Source organism: Ictalurus punctatus, chromosome 11, assembly GCF_001660625.3.
Source record: "Ictalurus punctatus breed USDA103 chromosome 11, Coco_2.0, whole genome shotgun sequence".
Classification (NCBI taxonomy): Eukaryota; Metazoa; Chordata; class Actinopteri; order Siluriformes; family Ictaluridae; genus Ictalurus; species Ictalurus punctatus.
The window spans coordinates 2,935,410-2,956,177 of NC_030426.2; the positions used below are offsets into that span (position 1 = coordinate 2,935,410).

Below are 20,768 nucleotides of genomic sequence, written 5' to 3' on the forward strand. Positions count from 1 at the left end.
TGTATTACCATGTCTTTTTATACTCATGTGTGTGTTTATATGTGGATATATGTATGTGTTGTGAGCCAGAAAGTGTAGCTGTCACAACACTGTTTGTTTGTGTGCTCTTCTGTGCCATCATAAGGGGAAAGTGTGCCATTAGGTGAAGGGCACAGACTGTTAAAAAACAAGATGTCTCCAATTCTGTGAGACAAGGGGGGCATGGCTAAAGAGGTGACACTTTGGTACAGACCTAAAGTAACAGGATACTTTAGCAATCAGACAATGTGTCATTTTTCCAATCATCAACCATCCAATTTCGGTGAACCTGTGTCCACTGTAGCCTCAGATTCTAGTTCTTGGTTGACAGGAGTGGATGTTGATGTGGTCTTCTGATGTTGTAGCCCATCCATCTTCTGCATGTTTTGCATTCGGAGATCCTTTTCTGCTCATGACGATTGTAAAGAGTGGTTATTTGAGTTACTGTAGCCTTCCAATCAGCTCAAACCAGTCTCTGAACTCTCTCATCAACTGGATGTTTTTTAGTGTTTCGTTGCATTCCATGTAACCTCTATTGACTGATGTGTGTGCAAATTCTGAAATACTATATTGAGTTCAACCACAGGATTGGCTGACTGGATAATTGAATGAATGACCATGTTTACCGGTGCTTCTATTAAAGTGGCCAGTGAGTGTATATGGGCATTGTGTATAATGTACTTCAAGGATCTTTGATTTAATGATAAGCACCATATATAATCAAATATTTATTATTCATCTTCAAAATGTTTTATTAAAATCCGTATTTATTGCCTTTCATAAGTGTCTTACAAGAACACTGAAAATATACCCTCATTCTGAGTTAATCAGTTCCTCAGCACAGTATGAGGGACAAGCCTAAAAGAAATAAAGATTAAACTAAATAAACTACAAGGCTATTTATTTGGGGTTTAGTCAAGAGCCTGTAGCTGTGAATGTACCATTAGAGATGGTTTTGGAAGAGTCAGCTGTCATAATAGAAGATACAACCCAGGGTCACACAAGGGATAGTGGGCCTTTAAGTGAGGACTGGAAATCAGAAAGGGCATGGGTGAGGGATTACCATGTAGCCTCCCAGATGTCCGTGCAATTTGTCCTTGTGAATGCGTTTCCAGCTGACCTTCACCACTGTGTTGTTCATTGCCTCCACTGCTACATCCTCTGGTGCTGCTGATGGGACTGCAGTAGTACACACACACACACACACACACACACACACACACACACACACACACCAAATAAAAATAAAAGCCCCATATAAGTATTCCAAAGCTACATTAGCTCTTTCAGTGTCAGGATAATGACTGAAAAAGCTCCAGCTGCAGATATACTATACAGACAGTCATAAAAGTGTGGCATAATTTCCAAAATGGGATAGGTGACTGTGCCAATTTTCAAAACACTGAAAATGGTTTCTCTATACAGTAAAACGCTATTTACTATTTAAAGCCTGAGTCTGTTTCACTACTTTAACATGGCCAATTGCTACTAATAAGAGGAGTTTCAATGCAACAACAAAACAGATTTAGCAAACACACGCTGAGGGTGAGAGTGTTAGCAAGGCAGATAAAGACAAGAGAAAGGAATAGAGAGATAACACAAACTTAAACAACACATGTGAGCAATGAGATACAGTTAGGAGGTAAACTCCAAAAGAAATCTGAAAGCAAGATGGATAATTTGAGCTGAAAATACAGAATAGCTCACAGACACTATTGCATTTCATTTGTCAGTCTGCTGAAGACTACAAAGCTTTGACGTGGGAAATCATCCCCCACCCCTCCACCCCGTGTACTATTTAATATCCACAATAAGGTCAAGCAGGCGAATAATTATGTAAAGTGGAGACTCTATTTTTTTTTCAACAGGTTACTCTTCTCCAGGCTTGTTTATATTCTTCTAACACATGCAGTATCTCACAAAAGTGAGTAAACCCCTCACATTTTTGTAAATATTTTATTTTATATATCTTTTCATGTGACAACACTGGAGAAATGACACTTTGCTACAATGTAAAGTAGTGAGTGTACAACTTGTGTGACAGTGTAAATTTGCTGTCCCCTCAAAATAACTCAACACACAGCCATTAATGTCTAAAACGCTGGCAACAAAAGTGAGTACACCCCTAAGTGAAAATGTCCAAATTGGGCCCAATTAGCTATTTTCCCTCCCCGGTGTCATGTGACTTGTTATTGTTACAAGGTCTCAGGTGTGAATGGGGAGTAGGTGTGTTAAATTTGGTGTCACTGGAATTCAACATGGCACCTCATGGCAAAGAACTCTCTGAGGATCTGAAAAAAAGAACTGTTGCTCTACATAAAGATGGCCTAGGCTATAAGAAGATTCCCAAGACCCTGACACTGAGCTGCAGCATGGTGGACAAGACCATACAGCGGTTTAACAGGACAGGTTCCACTCAGAACAGGCCTCGCCATGGTCAACCAAAGAAGTCGAGTGCACGTACTCAGCGTCATATCCAGAGGTTGTGTTTGGGAAATAGACATATGAGTTGAAGGGGTGGGGGGTCAGCCTGTCAGTGCTCAGACCATACACCACACACTGCATCAAATTGGTCTGCATGGCTGTTGTTCCAGAAGGAAGCCTCTTCTAAAGATGATGCACAAGAAAGCCCGCAAACTGTTTGCTGAAGACAAGCAGACTAAGGACATGGATTACTGGAACCATGTCCTGTGGTCTGATGAGACCAAGATAAACTTATTTGGTTTAGATGGTGTCAAGCGTGTGTGGCGGCAACCAGGTGAGGAGTACAAAGACAAGTGTGTCTTCCCTACAGTCAAGCATGATGCCGGGAGTGTCATGGTCTGAGGCTGCATGAGTGCTGCCGGCACTGGGGAGCTACAGTTCATTGAGGGAACCATGAATGCCAACATGTACTGTGACATACAGAAGCAGAGCATGATCCCCTCCCTTCGGAGACTGGGCCGCAGGGCAGTATTCCAGAATGATAACGACCCCAAACACACCTCCAAGACGACCACTGCCTTGCTAAAGAAGCTGAGGGTGAAGGTGATGGACTGGCCAAGCATGTCTCCAGACCTAAACCCTATTGATCATCTGTGGGGCCTCCTGAATCGGAAGGTGGAGGAGCAAAAGGTCTCTAACATCCACCAGCTCCATGATGAGGACTCCAATGGCAACCTGTGAAGCTCTGGTGAACTCCATGCCCAAGAGGGTTAAGGCAGTGCTGGAAAATAATGGTGGCCACACAAAATATTGACACTTTGGTCCCAATTTGGACATTTTCATTTAGGGGAGTACTCACTTTTGTTGCCAGCGGTTTAGACATTAATGGCTGTGTGTTGAGTTATTTTGAGGGGACAGCAAATTTACACTGTTACACAAGCTGTACACTCACTACTTTACATTGTAGCAAAGTGTCATTTCTTCAGTGTTGTCACATGAAAAGATATAATCAAATGTTTACAAAAATGTGAGGGGTGTACTCACTTTTGTGAGATACTGTACTTTGGTTGGGGTGGGGATATTGTTGACAAAGTATTTTCTATTAATAAAAAGATAAGAGATAGAGATGGACACTCTCTCGCAAACTTTTCCAATTTTGTAAAACATGCCAAATGTTATTATAGGCAAAATGTTAACTGCTTGTTTGAGTTCACGCCCATGTGTATAAAAAAATGTGTGCCATGTACTTACAGTCTTCTCCTGAATAGGCGACTATGGTTTCAGGTTCAGGAGCCCAGCCAGCATGATTCTTGGCTTGGATCTTAACTTCGTAAGGGACAAATGTTGGCGTGTTCTTCACCACAAATGAGTGCCTCTTTACCATGTGCTCCTGCCACTCCTCTTCCACATCCTGTCGTCGGTAGCTCACTCTGTACTCCAAACCAGGACCGTTGTGTTCCATGGGGGACAAGGGCTAGAAAATTATAGAATGGGCTGTTGGTTATTATTGTATCCATTATGCAAACCAAGTTTAATTGGTTTCCATATAAAGCAATCAATCTTGGTACAACATCTCTCAGTGTGAGCAGGTGACAAATCAAATTCCATGGAAGTGGCAAATTTAGCTAAATATGATTCTGATTTCATGGTTCTGAAAGAAGGATCTGTAGCATAGTTACACAGGGCCACACTTTTTGCTTGTGTCTTCTTTTTCTTTTTAATTACATTACAGCAGTGGAGATCACTATCAACTGCTATCAATTACAACTACTAACATATAGTTATTATTATTATTATTATTATTATTATTATTATTATTATTATTTGGATACTATAATTCTAGCCAGACTGACATTTGAATTTAAAGCTTAATAACTCAAAACAATGTAAAAAAATTGCTGAATATAATTGAAATTTGAGGAAAAGTTGAAAACAGTGCTTTGATTTTTATGTAATCTAAATGAAGACATTTATTATTTAATTAATTTCATGTATGGAAAATTAATCTGAACTGCAAATTATTGGGAAAAAATATCTTTTTTCCTTGCTGTGTTGTCATTTTGCCTTGAAATGTATTATTCAATATTTCTCAGTTATTTCAGGATATTATGTCAGTATTTCAACTTAATGTCTCCTTATTTAAAGATATCATGTCATTTTGATTAACTAACTCATTATTTCAAGTTATTGTCTTGTTATTTTATCATTTTGACACAATATTTAACACCCCACAATCTATAAATAAGACTAATTTATTGAATATTAGCTTATTAGGTTCCACATGCTGAGCTCCAGCCAGAGGTCAACATGGCGACCTCATCTCCAGAGCTCCAACCTGAGACCCACAAGGTAGTCTCTCCTGCAGAGCTCCAGCATGAGACCCACAAGGTGGTCTCATCTCCAGAGCTCCAGCATAAAGTCAAGTTCCTGCTAGAGGTCAACGTGGCGACCTCATCTCCAGAGCTCCAACCTGAGACTCACGAGGTAGTCTCACTTGCAGAGCTCCAGCATGAGACCCATGGGGTGGTCTCATCCCCAGAGCTCCAAGCTGAAGCCCACAAAGCGGTCTCATCTCCAGAGCTCCAGCATAAAGTCAAGTTCCTGCTAGAGGTCAATGTGACGACCTCACCTCCAGAGCTCCAACCTGAGACCCATGAGGTAGTCTCACTTGCAGAGCTCCAGCATGAGATCCACGGGGCGTTCTCATCCCCAGAGCTCCAACCCGAGGCTCGCAAAGCGGTTTCATCTCCAGAGCTCCAGACTGAGGCCCATGAAGCGGCCTCATCCCCAGAGCTCCAGCAGGAGACCCACAAGGCGGTCTCACCCCCAGAGCTCCAGCATGAGACCCACAAGGCGGTCTCACCCCCAGAGCTCCAGCATGAGACCCACAAGGCGCTCTCATCCCCAGAGATCCAGCCTGAGACCCACGAGGTTGTCTCATGTCCAGAGCTCCAGCATAAAGTAAAATTCCTGCTAGAGGTCAACGGGGTGACCTCCCAAGCCATGTTCCTGCCCGAGGTCGAAGAGACAGCTCCCAAGCCAAGTTTATGTAAGAGGTCGAGGAGACGGCTTCCCAAGTCAAGTTTCTGTCTGAGGTCGAAGAAACGGCTTCCCAAGCCAAGTTTCTGTCTGAGGTAAAATAGATGACTTCACACCAAGTTCCTGTCCAAGGTCGAACAGACGACCTCCCAATACACATTCCTGTCTGAGGTCAACGAGGCGACCTCCCACACCAAGTCGTTACGACCGACATCACGACCATCCAAGTTATGCTCTTGCCTGAGTCTGTTGACATGACCAACCAAGTTCTCCTCATGCCTGAAACTGACGTCACGACCAACCAAGTTATGCTCATGCCTGAGTCTGTTGAAACGACTGACCAAGTTCTCCTCATGCGTGAAACCAATGTCATGACCAACCAGCTTCTGCTCACGGCTGAAACAGACATCATGACCAACCAGGTTCTGCTCACGCCTGAGACCTACGTCACGACCAACCAGGTTCTCCTCACGCCTGAAGCCGACGTCACGGCCAACCAGATTCTGCTCACGCTTGAAGCCGACATCACAACCCGAGTCTGCTGATATGGACAACCAAGTTCTGATCACGCCCGAGTCTGCTGACACGGACAACCAGGTCCTGCTCAAGCCCGAGTCTGCTGACACGGATAACCAATTTCTGCTCACGCCTGAGTCTGCTGACATGGACAGTGAAGCTCTGCTCAGGCCTGAGTCTGCTGACATCGACAACCAAGTTCTGCTCACGCCTGACTCTGCTGACATGGACAACGAAGTTCAGCCTTCCGAGTCGATGGAGGATGACGTTCTGCCTTCCTGCTCTGCTGAGGACGCCGTTCAGTCTCCCGGCACTTCTTTAGCATTTTGCCCAAAGGGCCAGGGCCACCAGGGGAGGAGAGTGTGTTCTGGCACCCTCGAGCCAGCGCTGTACCATGCAGCATGCTCGGAGACCCGAAGCGCGAGGTCGATGCGTGTGCTTGAAGTGCAAGCCGATGCGCGAGCTCTTAGCAAACGCATGCTTTTGGGTCTTCAGTGACATTACTTTCTACACGCGCTTTTGTTATGGATTTTGTCCTATCTCCACCCCTGTATTGTCATTGGTAGTTTCCTGTAAGTGTTCCATCATTGTTCTCAGCTGTCTTGTGTTTCACCCCTGATTACATTTGCCATTTAAACCCCTTGTGTCTCTTTGCACTTTGCGAAGTATTAGAGTTATCACTTTACCAAGCGTATGTTTTGATTATCATAGTATATGTAGTAGTAGTTAGTATTAGGAAAGAGACAGTGATGCTTGAACCCAATTAAACAAATGAGACAAAAATAGTATACTTGGTCATATATTTATTGAGGTATATGATCCAATTTATTTTGGATTTATTATTATCCAATTTAATGGATATTATCCAAGGTATTTTAGCTCATTCATCAGTACAGAACAGCTTCAACTCTGGCATGTTGGTGGGTTTCCACACATGAACTGCTTGCTTCAGGTTCTTCTACAATATTTCTATTGCATGCAGGTCAGAACATTGACTTGGCCATTCCAAAACATTAACTTTATTCTTCTTTAACCATTCTTTGCTAGGACAACTTGTGTGCTTAGGGTTGTTGTCTTGCTGCATGACCCACTGTCTCTTGAGATTCAGATCACAGACAGATGTCCTGACATTTTCTTTTAGAATTTGCTGGTATAATTCAGAATTCATTTTTCCATCAATTATGGCAAGCCATCCTGGTCTAGATACAGCAAAACTAGTCCAAACCATGATACTACCACTATCATGTTTCACAGATGGGATAAGGTTCTTATTCTGGAATGCAGTGTTTCCCTTCTCCAAACATAATGCACATGTAATGAACATTAACATTAGCTAATGTGAGAGAGGCCTTTAGGTGCTTAGAAGTTACCCTGGGTTCCTTTGTCACCTTGTAGATTATTACATGTCTTGCTCTTGGAGTGATCTTTGATGGGCGACCACTCCTGTGGAGGATAACAATGGTCTTGAATTTCCTCCATTTGTACACAATCTATTGGACTGTGGATTGGTGGAGTCTAAACTCTTTAGACTACGTTTTCTAACCTTTTCCAGCCTAATGAGCATCAACAACTCTTTCTAAGGTCCTCAGAAATCTCCTTTGTTTGTGCCATGATACACTTCCACAAACATGAGTTGTGAATATCAGACTTTGATAGATGGTGCTCATTCACACCTGATTGTCATCACATTAATTGAAAACACTTGACTAATTTCACCTTCAAATTGACTGCTAATCCTAGAGGTTCACATAGTTTTGCCACTCACAGATACGTAATATTGCATAATTTTCCTCAATAAATAAAACTAAGTATAAGTCTCATTTGTTAAATTGGGTTCTCTCTGTGTACTTTTAGGACTTGTGTGAAACTCTTATGATGTTTTAGGTCATATTTATACAGAAATATAGAAAATTGTGGGTTCACAAGCAACACTGTAAGCTGCAAAGAATGTTTTTATTTTAATTAAGTTCGTTCAGGCTAATGATTTGTCTGCTTGTTCTTGTTTATGCCTCACCTCACAGAAAAGGTATACAAACAGCACCAATCAATAGGTTAGAAACCTTTGAAGACATGTTTGTATAAGGGAGCATCTAGGGGAAACTCACCGTGTGTTTATTAAAGAAAGAAAAAACATAGACTGAGCACAAATAATTGTCATGTAGGTCACTAAGGTCACACTTTCCTCTATAAATCACTGATATCTCCTAGAAAACACTGCACTATAAAGGTAAGAAGATGTTCACATGCTGTAGCAAGTTCACTGTTATAGACCCACAGTCTAGCTTTTAAATGTATACTAGACATAAAATTACTTCACTGTTGACTTTTTGTTAAAATGTGAAGAGAATCTTTGACACCCCTAAAAATGGTGTGGCAGCAGAAGGCTGAATGAAACAGAATTAAGCATGCTATTAATAATAAGAGAAGCACATAATTCCAAGAAGCATAGTTCTATTGCCATAGCCAGGAAGCCAAGTAATAACCAAGTGAATGGGACAGAATCACCTTTTCAAATAAAAATGTAGAATATACTACTCAATCCTGCCAACTCCTTTCACTTTTTAATGAAAGACTCTGGCTGCTTACTTGGATTAGAATCTTATACATTTGGATCTGTTTCACAAAGGCCTTTGTTCGCTACTGTAAAATGATGGTGATAACATTTTTCTATGCAAACCTTTTTTTTTGCCCGGGGGCGTGGGGGGGGGGGGGGGGGGGGGGGGGTGACGGAGTCAAGTGGATAGTACGAGCCAAAAAACTGATAAGATTTGTTTGTTCTCTACTTCTACTCTGAGGGAATAGAACTGTGCTTCAGCGCTTCGGATCTAGTCACTCTTGAAAGCATTTCATAACAAAACACATGGCCTCCTACCTTCCAGTTGATATGCATTTCGTGTGGAAAATTAGCTTCTATCTTGACGTTTTCTGGGTTCTTGTCAGGTGCTTTTGAGAGAACAGAAATATGGATTTTGTTGGCAGTGAAATTTGTAGTGCAGAAGAGAGACCGAGAGGGAGAGAGGGAAAACAGTGAGAGAAGGAACAGAAAGAAAATGATGGCCTGTGAAATTCATGAAATTCAACGGATCAGAGGTTTAACAAATAGGAGAAATCAATTATCTCACCGCTCTGAAAATTTGAAAGTTCCATGCATTTGAAAACAATGTGTTTGAATGTGTCAGAGCAGTGCATTGGGCTTTGCAGTTCTAGAAGAATCAATTATTGATAAAGGGAGAGACAAAGAAGGAGATAATGCAAACCTGAGGCTGGGGTATTGTATCTGTCACTGGCTCTACTCGGTCGTCCTTTTCCGACCTCATTCACTGCTGAGATGCGGAAGCTGTAGTCTATGTGCCCGTGGAGCTTCAGCAGAACTGAGTGGTGATTTCCAGGCACTCGCACCAGCTCCTTCCACCTGCCTGGGTCCCACTGGCTCTCCTCATATTCGATGATGAACTCTGGATTAGAAATTAGAAATTGATGACCAATCAGAAGGTCATCAAAATGCTGTCAAAAGCTATACAAATTTAATAATATTGCAGAATATGTACAAGAATTAAGAATTTCTGTAGTAATATTATATTAAAGAAAATACAATACACTGACATTTTTAGTGTTAGTATTAACTGTCAGCTACAAGTGATTTGTTAAATTTAAAGGTAAAACATTTCCAAACATTTCTCAGTTCACTGCTACATAGAAATGCATAGATTTTCTAATTGTACAGTATATATATTGAAATGATTTCTTCAAGTTGTACTAAAGATTTCAAGCTGATGGTAGCACTACAGTGCATGAGTTACATTTTGAGTACACTTTAAATATATAGTGTTACAATACATTTTCTTCATTGACCTTTAGTAAGTGCTTTATCCTTGCTTTATCTCAGGACCTGAGAAAATCATCTTAAAATGTTTAAAAATATGTACAACATGAACTTATCCCTCAATAAATTCAGTTTGGTATTAGGTTTCTAGGGTATAAGGTTCAGTCCTTATTTCCAAAGCTGTATTCCTCACATCTGTTTGCACTGAGTATAGATTTATATTGTGCATTCTGTGTATGTGTGGTGATACACAAACTACGGCAGGTAGAAGGTGACCTTATTACCTGTGGTAGTGCTATTATGGTCATCTCCTGGGATCCATTTAAGTTTCACAGTCCTGTCTTTGCGTTCAGTGAGCACCACACCTTGTGGGGCATCCGGTACACCTGAGACAACAGCACAAAAATATTGCTTCACTGATGGCGGAGAGCTTCTTGACCTGTTTGCTAGCTAGCATTTGATGTCCTTTTGATTCACAGCTATTTTGATTTTATAGAAGTAGAATTCATTTTTAATTGCTTAATATCGCATGTATTCACTTCAGTTATCCATCCATTTTCTATACCACTTGTCCTTCAGGGTCACGGAGAACCTGGAGCCTATTCTAGGGAGCATCGGGCACAAGGCAGGGTACACCCTAGACAGAGTGCCAATCTATCACAGGGCACAATCACATACACATTCACACACGCCAATCGGCCTACCATGCATGTCTTTGGACTGGAGGAGGAAACCAAACAGGGAGGACGTGCAAACTCTCGAACATGCAAACTCTCAGACCCCCAACCCTGGCGGTGTGAGGCGAACATGCTAACTACTATGCCTAACTACTAAGCCCTCACTTCAGTTATCCATCCATCCATCCATCTTCTACCGCTTACTCCTTCTTCAGGGTCGCGGGGGAACCTGGAGCCTATCCCAGGGAGCATCCCTGGACAGGGTGCCAGTCCAACACAGGGCACACTCACATACACACTCAAACACCCATTCATACACTATGGACACTTTAGACACGCCAATCAGCCTACCATGCATGTCTTTGGACTGGGGGAGGAAACCCCCACAGCACGGGGAGAACATGTAAACTCCGCACACACATTCGATTCGATTCCCACCATGGGAACCCCCGACCCTGGAGGTGTGAGGCGAACGTGCTAACCACTAAGTCACCGTGTGTCCATCACTTCAGTTATTCAAAATTTAAACTATATTAACAGATGCACACAAAAAATCCTTTACATATTTTAGAAGCCTGCTAATGGTGGGTGCACATGCCAAGCTGCACTCTTTTGAATCTTCTCACTCACCCAGTACTGTAAGCAGTGCCATGGCACTGTCCTGATCTGCTGGACTTCTGGCTATGCAAACGTACACACCCTGGTCTCTGAAGCTCACATTAGCAATCTGCAGCATCTCTCCATCGACAAAATAACTGTCAAAAAATATAGAAGAGCAATCCATTGAACAGGAAGACATCCAGGGCATTCATTCACCACACTGATCAAGAATTGGAACTCTCAAGCATTTTACCCAGTGCTTTCACTGTCGTTGAGAGGGATGCCATCTTTTTCCCAGATCATCTCATAATCCTCACTGAAGGATGGATCTACTTCAGCCTGACATGAGAATTGAACTGTGGTGCCTACCAAAACACGCTGGTCCTGAGGAGAATTCACTATCTTGGTGGGAGCTGAAAGAGTGAAAAAATATCACTAAACTTGAACATATTTCAGATAATATAAGTTTTTGTTTTTTTTCTCTAAACTTTAAACAATTGCATTAGATGCAGCTGAATGAATTAAATCAAACCACTTACAGATGTGTCCTTTAAGAATGCGTGTTTTTTCAAGCGATTTGTCACGTGTGATCACGCGATATAATGCAGGGATGGTTATAAGAATTTAAATTAATTTGTTGTGCTTCACACAATAACCACCAGGTGGCGCATGGAACAACATATAGTAGCTGAACACAGCACAATAAAAAATGGAGTGTGGTCGAATGGTTCACATAAAAATGCTACGTTTCTCATCAAAACTTATGATAAACCTAATTTAAACAAGTTTCTAATTACAAGATTTAAGTATACAATAACTACAGTATTTAAATAGGTAATATTACGTGTACTAGGATATCTCAGTGGTAACATGCAGGTTTTGTGCATCAGTGATTGGGGTTTGAGCCCCAGCCCAGTTTAATGTTTTTTAAATGAGTGGGGGTTTCTCACTGTAGAAAGTTCCTCAAGGTAACATTAATGAATTCCATCTTCTTTCTTGCCAATGGAAACTTTAGTTCTTTCCTTAGATTTTTTTTCCCCCTAGTTTTATTATTTTAAACAAAAAACTGGTTTAAAGTGAACATAGAAGTCCACACACTGAAAAAAGCTCAGTGAAGCCCAGAGGATTACATCATTCTCAGTGCTTCAAGGGAGTGAGCGTTCGCTGCACCATGATTTTATTTTATTAAAATTAACGTTTTTTTATACACATTTCTGCATTGTTCAAAAGAAACAAAGTTTATTTAATAAAGGTAAAGTTAAATCAAGTTTTTAAGTACACTACTTGTCAGTTTTTAAACATATTCAAAATATTTTTTTCACATTTTAGAATAATATTACTGTCAGCAAAGCTGCTGTATGAAATAACACAAAATGGGTCAAGTCTGTGTTCTTAATCTTTAATGTAGAAATGAACTACAATTCCAAATTATTGTTAAGTCACATTTGGGGTTTTTTCAGCAAATCTAAACAGGATACATAATATACTAGATAAAGTTATTGAAAGATTGGAAATTATCTGCTACATGCCAGTGTGTCCACCCTGACACAACCATGGCTGGAAGAACTTTACAGTCTGTTGATATAATTATTGTATGCCATTTCTGTCAGTTCCTTCTATGTCTTGTATGACCGATCCAGCATTGTGTGTAAATGACTTGATCCCAGTGATTATTAAAAGGGAAAACATGTTGTCCCAACAACAAGTTTCATTTCTCGTAATCTGTTGTTTAGACATTGATCCCACTCTGACTGCCACTTGTTGTTGATATATGCATTCAGAGTTGGTTTCAGATCTGTGGAAGGTATAGGGCATTTTACAGGTTCAGTAGCTAGTGATTCTCTTGCAGCTGTCTGCTTGCTCGTTACCAGAGATTCCTAAGTGTCCTGGTACCCAGCAGAAAATAATATTAATTGCTTCAAGAGATGACAGTTTGATTAAAATCTTCACGATTGTTGGGTGATCAGTTTTTAGTAGCTTCCAATGCTTCAAGACACGATTTTGAATCAGTTATTATTAAAAATGCTTTTGTGGAGCAGACTCAATAAACTTCAGTGCAAGTAGTAGAGCGTTTGCTTCTGCAGTGAAAACTGAACTTTGGTCAGGGATGCATTTACACAGTTGGTTTGACACAGTTGGTTTGTTGCAAAAGCTGCTGCCACTTTATTTCCAGATTTAGATCCATCTATGTATATTGGGATATGTTGTGGTTATACTGCTCTTGTGTCCAGAACTGTTGATGGAAATCATTTGGATGCGTTTTGGATTATTGGTTCCTTGTTAAATTTAGATGGATTTTAGGCTTTTTGAGATCCCATTGAGGAACTTTTCAGAAGTGTGTCTGTTCTCCAGATGGGTTTTTATACCTAGGCCAAATGGATGAATGACAATTTTTTCATATTATTGTTGAATGCTGGAGTGGGAAAACTGCAAAAGGCTTGGTTTTTACATTATTTTACAATTACTTTTTTTTTTTTTTTTTTTTTAAAGGAATGCAGTTTGTTTAATTGGGCAATCCATGGAGTAAAATGCATATGCTTACTTACTGTAGCTTGAGTAGCTTTGGATTCACATGCAAATGTACTGGGTGTTTAATAAGCAATTATCATCTTTAAGTAATCTTATCATCTTTTGGCTCATCAAATTGAAAGGGAGGAGCAGAAGTATAAAACATGGAGAGTCATATAAATTCTATCCAGGTCAAGTTATTTGTCTGTATTTGCAGTCTATGACATCGCAATGGAGGCAAAAGCATTTTACTCAAAGAGAAGCACTGCTGAGAGTTGATAATAGTTGGGGGGAAGGGAAGATCCACGCGTCAATAAGTTGCAGGATTCATCCTCTTCAAAAACACAACGAATTTACTTGTTGCTGAAGCCAATCCTACGAAATCCCTAAGTGGCTATGCATTATTTATTTTTTTTCTTTGCCTATCCTTCCAGCAGCGAATGTCAAACTACTCTGCCTGTTATGTTCAGAGACCATGGCTTTTATGAAAAGTGCCGACGTGAAGCGCCACTACGAGACAAAGTACAGATCTTTTGAGCAAACATATCCACAGCAGTCTGAGGTGAAGGCACGCAAAATAAACGAACTCAAAGCCCAGTATGATTGGTCCACCAGAATCCTCTCCCACGCATTCATTGCCCAACAGGCACTTTTGTTATTTTTTTGTGAAGATGCAGTCTTGTTTTGCTTGAAATATTTGTGAATGGCTTATGTTTCTTTATGGTTAGGCTGCATATTGATTTTACCTCATGTTTAATGTGTCTGAATTGAAAATGTACAATAAATATTGTTGAAATGTTACTGAAATGTAGTACTTTGTTTATTAGCTATACATATACAAGAACAACACATGCCCCCAAATCATAGCGCACATTAGACATGTTAATGGTTTGGACCTTTGGGAGAAGAAAATATTAGTCACTGGACCTCTTTGAATTCTAATTTTGCACCCCTGGTATAGAGAGATGGTCATGACTCTAAGCTGTACCAGTTCCCCTTCCAGCACTGTCAGTAACATGATTGGGTATAAAAAGAGTATCTCAGAGAGGCAAAGTCTCTCAGAAGTAAAGACGGGCAGAGGTTCACCAATCTTTTTTTGGCTGCCATCAAATTCAAAATGACCTTATTTTTCGCTTAAAATGGTACATTACATTTCCTCAGTTTAAACATTTTATGTTTTCTACATTCAATTTTGAATAAAATATGGGTTTATGAGATTTGCAAATCATTGCATTCTGTTTTTATTTACATTGTACCAATTTTTATATGTTGATGCTGACAGTTGTTGTTGTGTCTTCCTGTTTTTTTTTTTGTTTTTTTTTTTTTTTTTTAGCTGGAAACACCCACAGGCGCCTTTTCTTTCAGCAAAGGGAAAGTTTGAAATTATGGCCCTGTGCCATGCATGGGGTGCATGGGGTAAAAATAGAACAGGTTTCTGGTGCTGCCATCCTTATGGAGGTCTGTAAATATGAATGGAGAACTCTGTGTGTGTATGTGTGTGTGTCCTGACACGCTCACTTCTTCCCTCTTTCCAGAATTCTAAAAACATGAGCAGTTTTTGTGTCAGACCACTGCAGCGTATCGCAAGGGTTGGGACCTCATTATATGTCATTTAAATTAATTATTAAAACTACATATATTCATTAATAATTAACTGTAATGGAGGAACACCACCGAATGTAGCAAAGTAAGAATACATTTTTGTGATTAAAGATGAACTTGAATACGAGTATAAGTATGGCCAGTTAACTATTAAAAGTCTTTTTTTTTTTTTTTTTTAAAGTTACTGAAGTAAATATAATGAAGTAAATGTAGCATGTTACTACCCACCTCTGAGTATCTGTAATAATCAGGATATGTAAATCACCTTGTGAATATGGTCTTTCTTTAACAACATATCTGATAAATGTTGCCACATGTTTAAATTAATACATAAAATGTTTCAATATTTGGTTTCATTTTGACCAATTTACACAGTACAGGTACTATAACTATAGAATTTAAATTAACATGGGTAAACAGTGTGTGGTAGAGTAACACAGTGGTTTTGTGGCTGTTGCAGACTGTCAGCAACCGGGGTTCAATTCTCAGCTCAAATGAAGTTAAATTTATTTCAGGGCTGTGAAAATATATGATCAAGTCATGTTTGATGTACAAAAACAAATTAACTCAATTCAATAATGTGGAACCGATGTATGAATTTGAATTAAGTAAATTCAAGGGGCTTTTGTTCAGTGTGTGGTCTTCTGTGTTCACTTTAAACCAGTTTTTAAATAGTCAAACTATTTAATCTAAGAAAAGAACAAATGTTTCCATTGGCAAAATAGGAGCAGATGGAATTAATTCAACGTTACATTGAGGAACTTTCTACAGTGAAAAAAATAACCTAGTCACATTAACTTAAATACTATAGTTACCTATACTACGTGACTCGACCATGCTCACTCTTGTAATTAGAAACCTGTTTAAATTAGGTTTATCATAAGTTTTAATGAGAAATGTAATATTTTTATGTAAACCATACATAATATTTTTTCTTAAATCTAACCGACCACACATTCCATTTTTTTTCAGGCTCACCAGCGTTTAATGTGCTCTGCTGATTGTTTCAAAATGGTTCTAAGAGAGGTTCACAGATCCACAGGCTTCAGTACAAGTGTCAGGTATCAGAGGAGGAACTCTGAACGCCAGTTCCCAGCAGCCACTGCATCATAGTCACATGACCACCTGCACCTGAATCCCGTTTCTGTTAACGAGCACTCATGTATATAGCCACTGTTTGCACTGCATTCCTTGTCTTACATTTGTCTTTGACAATGTAGCTGTGTTTTGTTCTTTAGTTTATGTTTAAACTTTGCCACCATGTTTTGCTTCATAGTCATAGTGTCTTTGTATTTTGTTTGGTTATTTATTGAACTTTATACTTCTACACTTGCATCTGTCTCAACCTCCAATCGTGACAACAAAAAACAGCACCGTTTGGTTGGTAAGACAATAAATATGTATACAGTATATGTCCAGGCAGAACTACTGTCTGCTAGCAAGCCGTGCTTATTCAAATGAAACATGGCTGACCCCTACTGGTCTTGTTTTTCCTGTGCCTGCAGCATGAGCGTGATTCTGTGTGATGCCGCATGAAATTGTAGGATCCCGTTTCCTTTGACGCATGCTTTTAATGGCCACATCTGTAAGCCAGTCATTACAGCACTGATCCTTTTGTCAGTTGAAGACAGACTATATTACGACACAATGAAAAAATGTTTCTCCTGACGGTCAGGCAACACTTTAATTATTTTATTTTCCCTACCAGAATAAAAAAAAAAAATCAGCCAGGATTTTATGAATAAGACCATCTGAAATGCTGTAGTGCAACCTACCAGAACCACATGGCTCAGAAATGTATCTACATTGTAATATACTAAAATGGTGGACAAAAACTAATCCTCCTACCAAACTGCAGCATAAGCAATGCATGAGGCAGCATAATAGACTATCCATCTTCACTGTAAATATTGACAGCCTACGTTAAGGAGTAAAATGAACCATTTCTTTCTTGATAAGTTTCTATCATGATTCCTAATCTGAGTTTAATTTCCTGTGCTAGATAATACCTCCCCTAACCCCTAATTATCCTTATGCAAGTGAGACTGCAACATATTACAGATAATTTGCATTCACTGTTATGCATTAATTATTTGTTCCAAAATTAGGTATGAAATTAAATCTGCAGAGAGTTATGAAAAGATCTAAGATCTCACCTTTAACCTCCAGCTTAGCAGTGATGGCCAGTTTGCCCTCAGAGTTTTCAGTGACACATGTGTACTCGCCATCATCCTCCCCCTTCACGCTGTGGATCTCCAGTGACCCATTTGCGTGTATGAAGAACCTTGATCCCTCTAAGGCATTAGCGTTGTCATCCTTGCTCCTGAAAACAAAGAAATATATAATCACACAAAGAAATAAGTGAATAACCTTTATACACATACCTATGGGGCAAATTCATTGTTTGAACATTTGTGTGTGATGCTACAAATTAGTATACATTCATATCTCCCTCATGCCTGTCACGATTCCCCCTTGAAGCAGCGTGCTCTAAGCGCGAATGCGCGAGCACCTGCTTTTCCGTTGTTGACTGTAATGACATCTGGACACGTGTGCTTTGTTTATGTTTCTGTCATGTCTCCTCCCTGTTCTGTCATTGGCTGGGATTTCACGTGGGTCTGAATTGCTCTCAGCTGCTTGCGGTTTAGATGCTGATCATGTCCGCATATATACCGCGCGCCTCCCAGCACACAACGCGGAAGATTAATACTTTAGAGTTAGTTTAGTTCGTATCGTAGTCATAGTCACGGTCCATGTTTAGAGTTAGTTTGCGCTGGATTATCCGCTTCCAGTCCCTCGTCATAGTTCGTTTCTTGTTTTGTTTATCGACCCTGTTTTCCGTGACCACGACCTAGATTCCTGCCTTGCCCCGTCTATGCCTGTTTGCCAATCGCCTGACCTCTTGCATGTTTATGGATTACGTTTTGGATTTGTCTGCCTGTCTCTCTTTCAAATAAACAACTGTTCATCCTGCACTTGCATCCGTCCTATCTCTGCTCCGTCACGATTCATGACAATGCATGAAATATAAATGTATACATGAAAATGACCTCTTTCAGTTATATTGGTTGTAAGTGATTGCTAATTACCTATGGTCATTTGTTACTAAACACATTTCTCTTTTTATTGAATTATTCTTACATTTCTAATTAGGCAGTTGTAGCCTTATAGTGAATAATGACAAAGTGCAAATTGCAATTTTTTTGATAATGTTAAGAATTCTCTCATTGGAGATGCTATTTCATACATTACATTTGTGTTCTATTTTACTAATCATTAGTGAATTATTTGGATCCTGCTTCATTTAATAAATTGGATAATAACTTGGAGTATATTTATATTTACACAAAACAGCTATATTCCCTTGTGTCACAAATCTACTCCTGCATGTCTCTAATGACTTAGTACACACACACACAACCTTGCAAATATACAGTACATCTTACCATCACAATCATCATAACTAGTGCCTATAGACTGATTAGCTCAGAATATGTTCCCCTGTCGCACCTATGCAACAGAATCTTGTTTATCTTGGTTGATGCATTTTGAAAAACCTTGCTGTATTCCCCACTGATAAAATACGTGCACTGTACAAACACAAACAAATTGTTTACACCATGTGACCACTGCTGTCCCCCATCTTGAGGCACCAAATATACTGTCTTGTAATACATACTGTACTGTAGCTAATGCAGTCTTATTTTTTTGACTGGTCAATTGTATTGAGTTTTCAGAAGGTGAACTTTGCTCACCAGATGATAGCTGAGGGTGGTGAGCTGAACACCCTGCAGTGCATGATCACTTGCTTTCCTTCCACTGCTGAATACTGAAGATTATCTTCTGTCAAAATCAGTGGTCGCAGGTCTATAAAAGGAAAAAACAACATTGTGTGTTTAATTCTTATGAGGTGCTTGCGCCAAAATATCCCACTTAATTTTTTTCGTAAATGTTTAACAGTATAAATACTAATTCATCATAATTAATTTAATTAGTGCTTTTTAAAATAGTCATAATGATATGACTGAGATTATGCTTATTCTGACCTGAGAGTTACAATTAGACAAATGGTGTAAAATATCAGATTTTTGTAAATAACAATTTTTGTCTCTGTCCTATGATCTTCATCTCTCATACATTTGTGTACACAGATGAGTGACAGCCTTAGACCAGTGGTCACCAACCCTGTTGCTGGAGATCTACCTTCCTGAAGACTTTAGCTCCAACCATACTCATGCCCACTTGACCATCTCATGGTTGCCTTAAGAAATACTTGATAAAACAGGTGTGTTAGATTTTGGAGATGAAACCTGCAGGGACCAGGTTGGTGACCACTGCCTTAGACAGATCTCACACACAACAAATAACGATGTATTATTGGGTAAGAAAATACTAAAAGCAAGCTGGTGGGTAACACTTACTTCAGAGAAGAATGCCCTGCTAAAATAGTGTGTTCAGGATTCCCCATTGCGTTACCTATCTAGATCTAATGATTAACATATTCCATCAGTTTTAACTGCAAGGAAAAAAACTGGGGGGGAGGCACTTAGTAGTCATCTGGTAGTTATGTGACCTGATTTTATGATCCATTGCTGGAGTCGATGTCACAAAAAAGAAAAGCACTGGGGCTCTGTTGTCCTGCACTCAAATTGACTTTCTGTTGCTCAGTATTATCAGTCAGACACCAATATCTGCCCCTTTGACCTGAACTCCTACCATGACTCTCTGCCAAATGGGTGATCTGCTGTATCTCTCTTATACAATAAATGTTCTGGCCATTTCCTATCTCCTTCTTGGTTGCCTTAAAAAAAAAATAGATACAGTTCTGTTTTTTATTTTGTAAGATGAAAGATGCTCTGCTTATCACTTGTGACTGGGAGTGGGAAGGGGGACATGTTAGCATATAAAAGGATCTCATTTCCACCTAAGGAAGCAAAGGGAAATGAGTCTCTATGTGGCCCACCCTTAAGGATACAAGGTGTGTGTGTGTGTGTGTGTGTGTGTGTGTGTGTGTGTGTGTGTGTATAATTATTATATTAATATATATTATAATATAAAAATTACACACACATGTGGGTGTGTTACACACTTCTCCTCACACACAACATTGCTGGCCTCAGAGATCCACTTATACTCAAATCTACACCAACAAAGAAGCAGATGTTTATTATTTGTCCAGTTCCATTGTTACCCTTTTATGTTTCTATTCATATGAATTGAAAGTAATAGTTTAAATATATTTTAATTAATAAGGGCACAGCAGTGACACTATTGATTGATTTTGCTGTTCTCCAGTTGTATTGCTACAGTATATGCCTGGTTTTTGTCACAATAAACTGTCATGTGTGTTAACATACTGGATTGTGTGTTTATGAAGTGCCCAGTCTAGGGTGAATTAAACAATTAAAGTCTGATAATTTTGATTATGACTGCCTTGTTTGCTGGAACCTGTGATGGTAATCAAGTATATTTTAATTGTTACACTTCTGTTTAATATATACTGTATTTAACCACCACACTGTCTGATCATAATCAGGACAACAAAATGTTGCCATAGCAAC

At 39.6% G+C, this 20,768-nt stretch overlaps 1 protein-coding gene across 7 annotated transcripts in view; it reads right to left on the reverse strand.

The window, feature by feature from the left end:
* Positions 1 to 20,768, reverse strand: part of chl1b (cell adhesion molecule L1-like b) — a 115,339-nt gene that overhangs the window by 19,987 nt on the left and 74,584 nt on the right. For all 7 annotated transcript variants that reach the window (XM_017479998.3, XM_053683505.1, XM_053683503.1 and 4 more), the window contains exons 12-20: positions 18,963 to 19,074; positions 17,364 to 17,530; positions 11,351 to 11,510; positions 11,128 to 11,252; positions 10,105 to 10,206; positions 9,255 to 9,452; positions 8,870 to 8,940; positions 3,694 to 3,916; positions 1,082 to 1,197 (exon numbers count right to left, since the gene is read on the reverse strand). In XM_017479998.3, the coding sequence (XP_017335487.1) occupies positions 1,082 to 1,197; positions 3,694 to 3,916; positions 8,870 to 8,940; positions 9,255 to 9,452; positions 10,105 to 10,206; positions 11,128 to 11,252; positions 11,351 to 11,510; positions 17,364 to 17,530; positions 18,963 to 19,074 (1,274 nt within the window). The remainder of the gene's footprint in view (positions 1 to 1,081; positions 1,198 to 3,693; positions 3,917 to 8,869; positions 8,941 to 9,254; positions 9,453 to 10,104; positions 10,207 to 11,127; positions 11,253 to 11,350; positions 11,511 to 17,363; positions 17,531 to 18,962; positions 19,075 to 20,768) is intronic.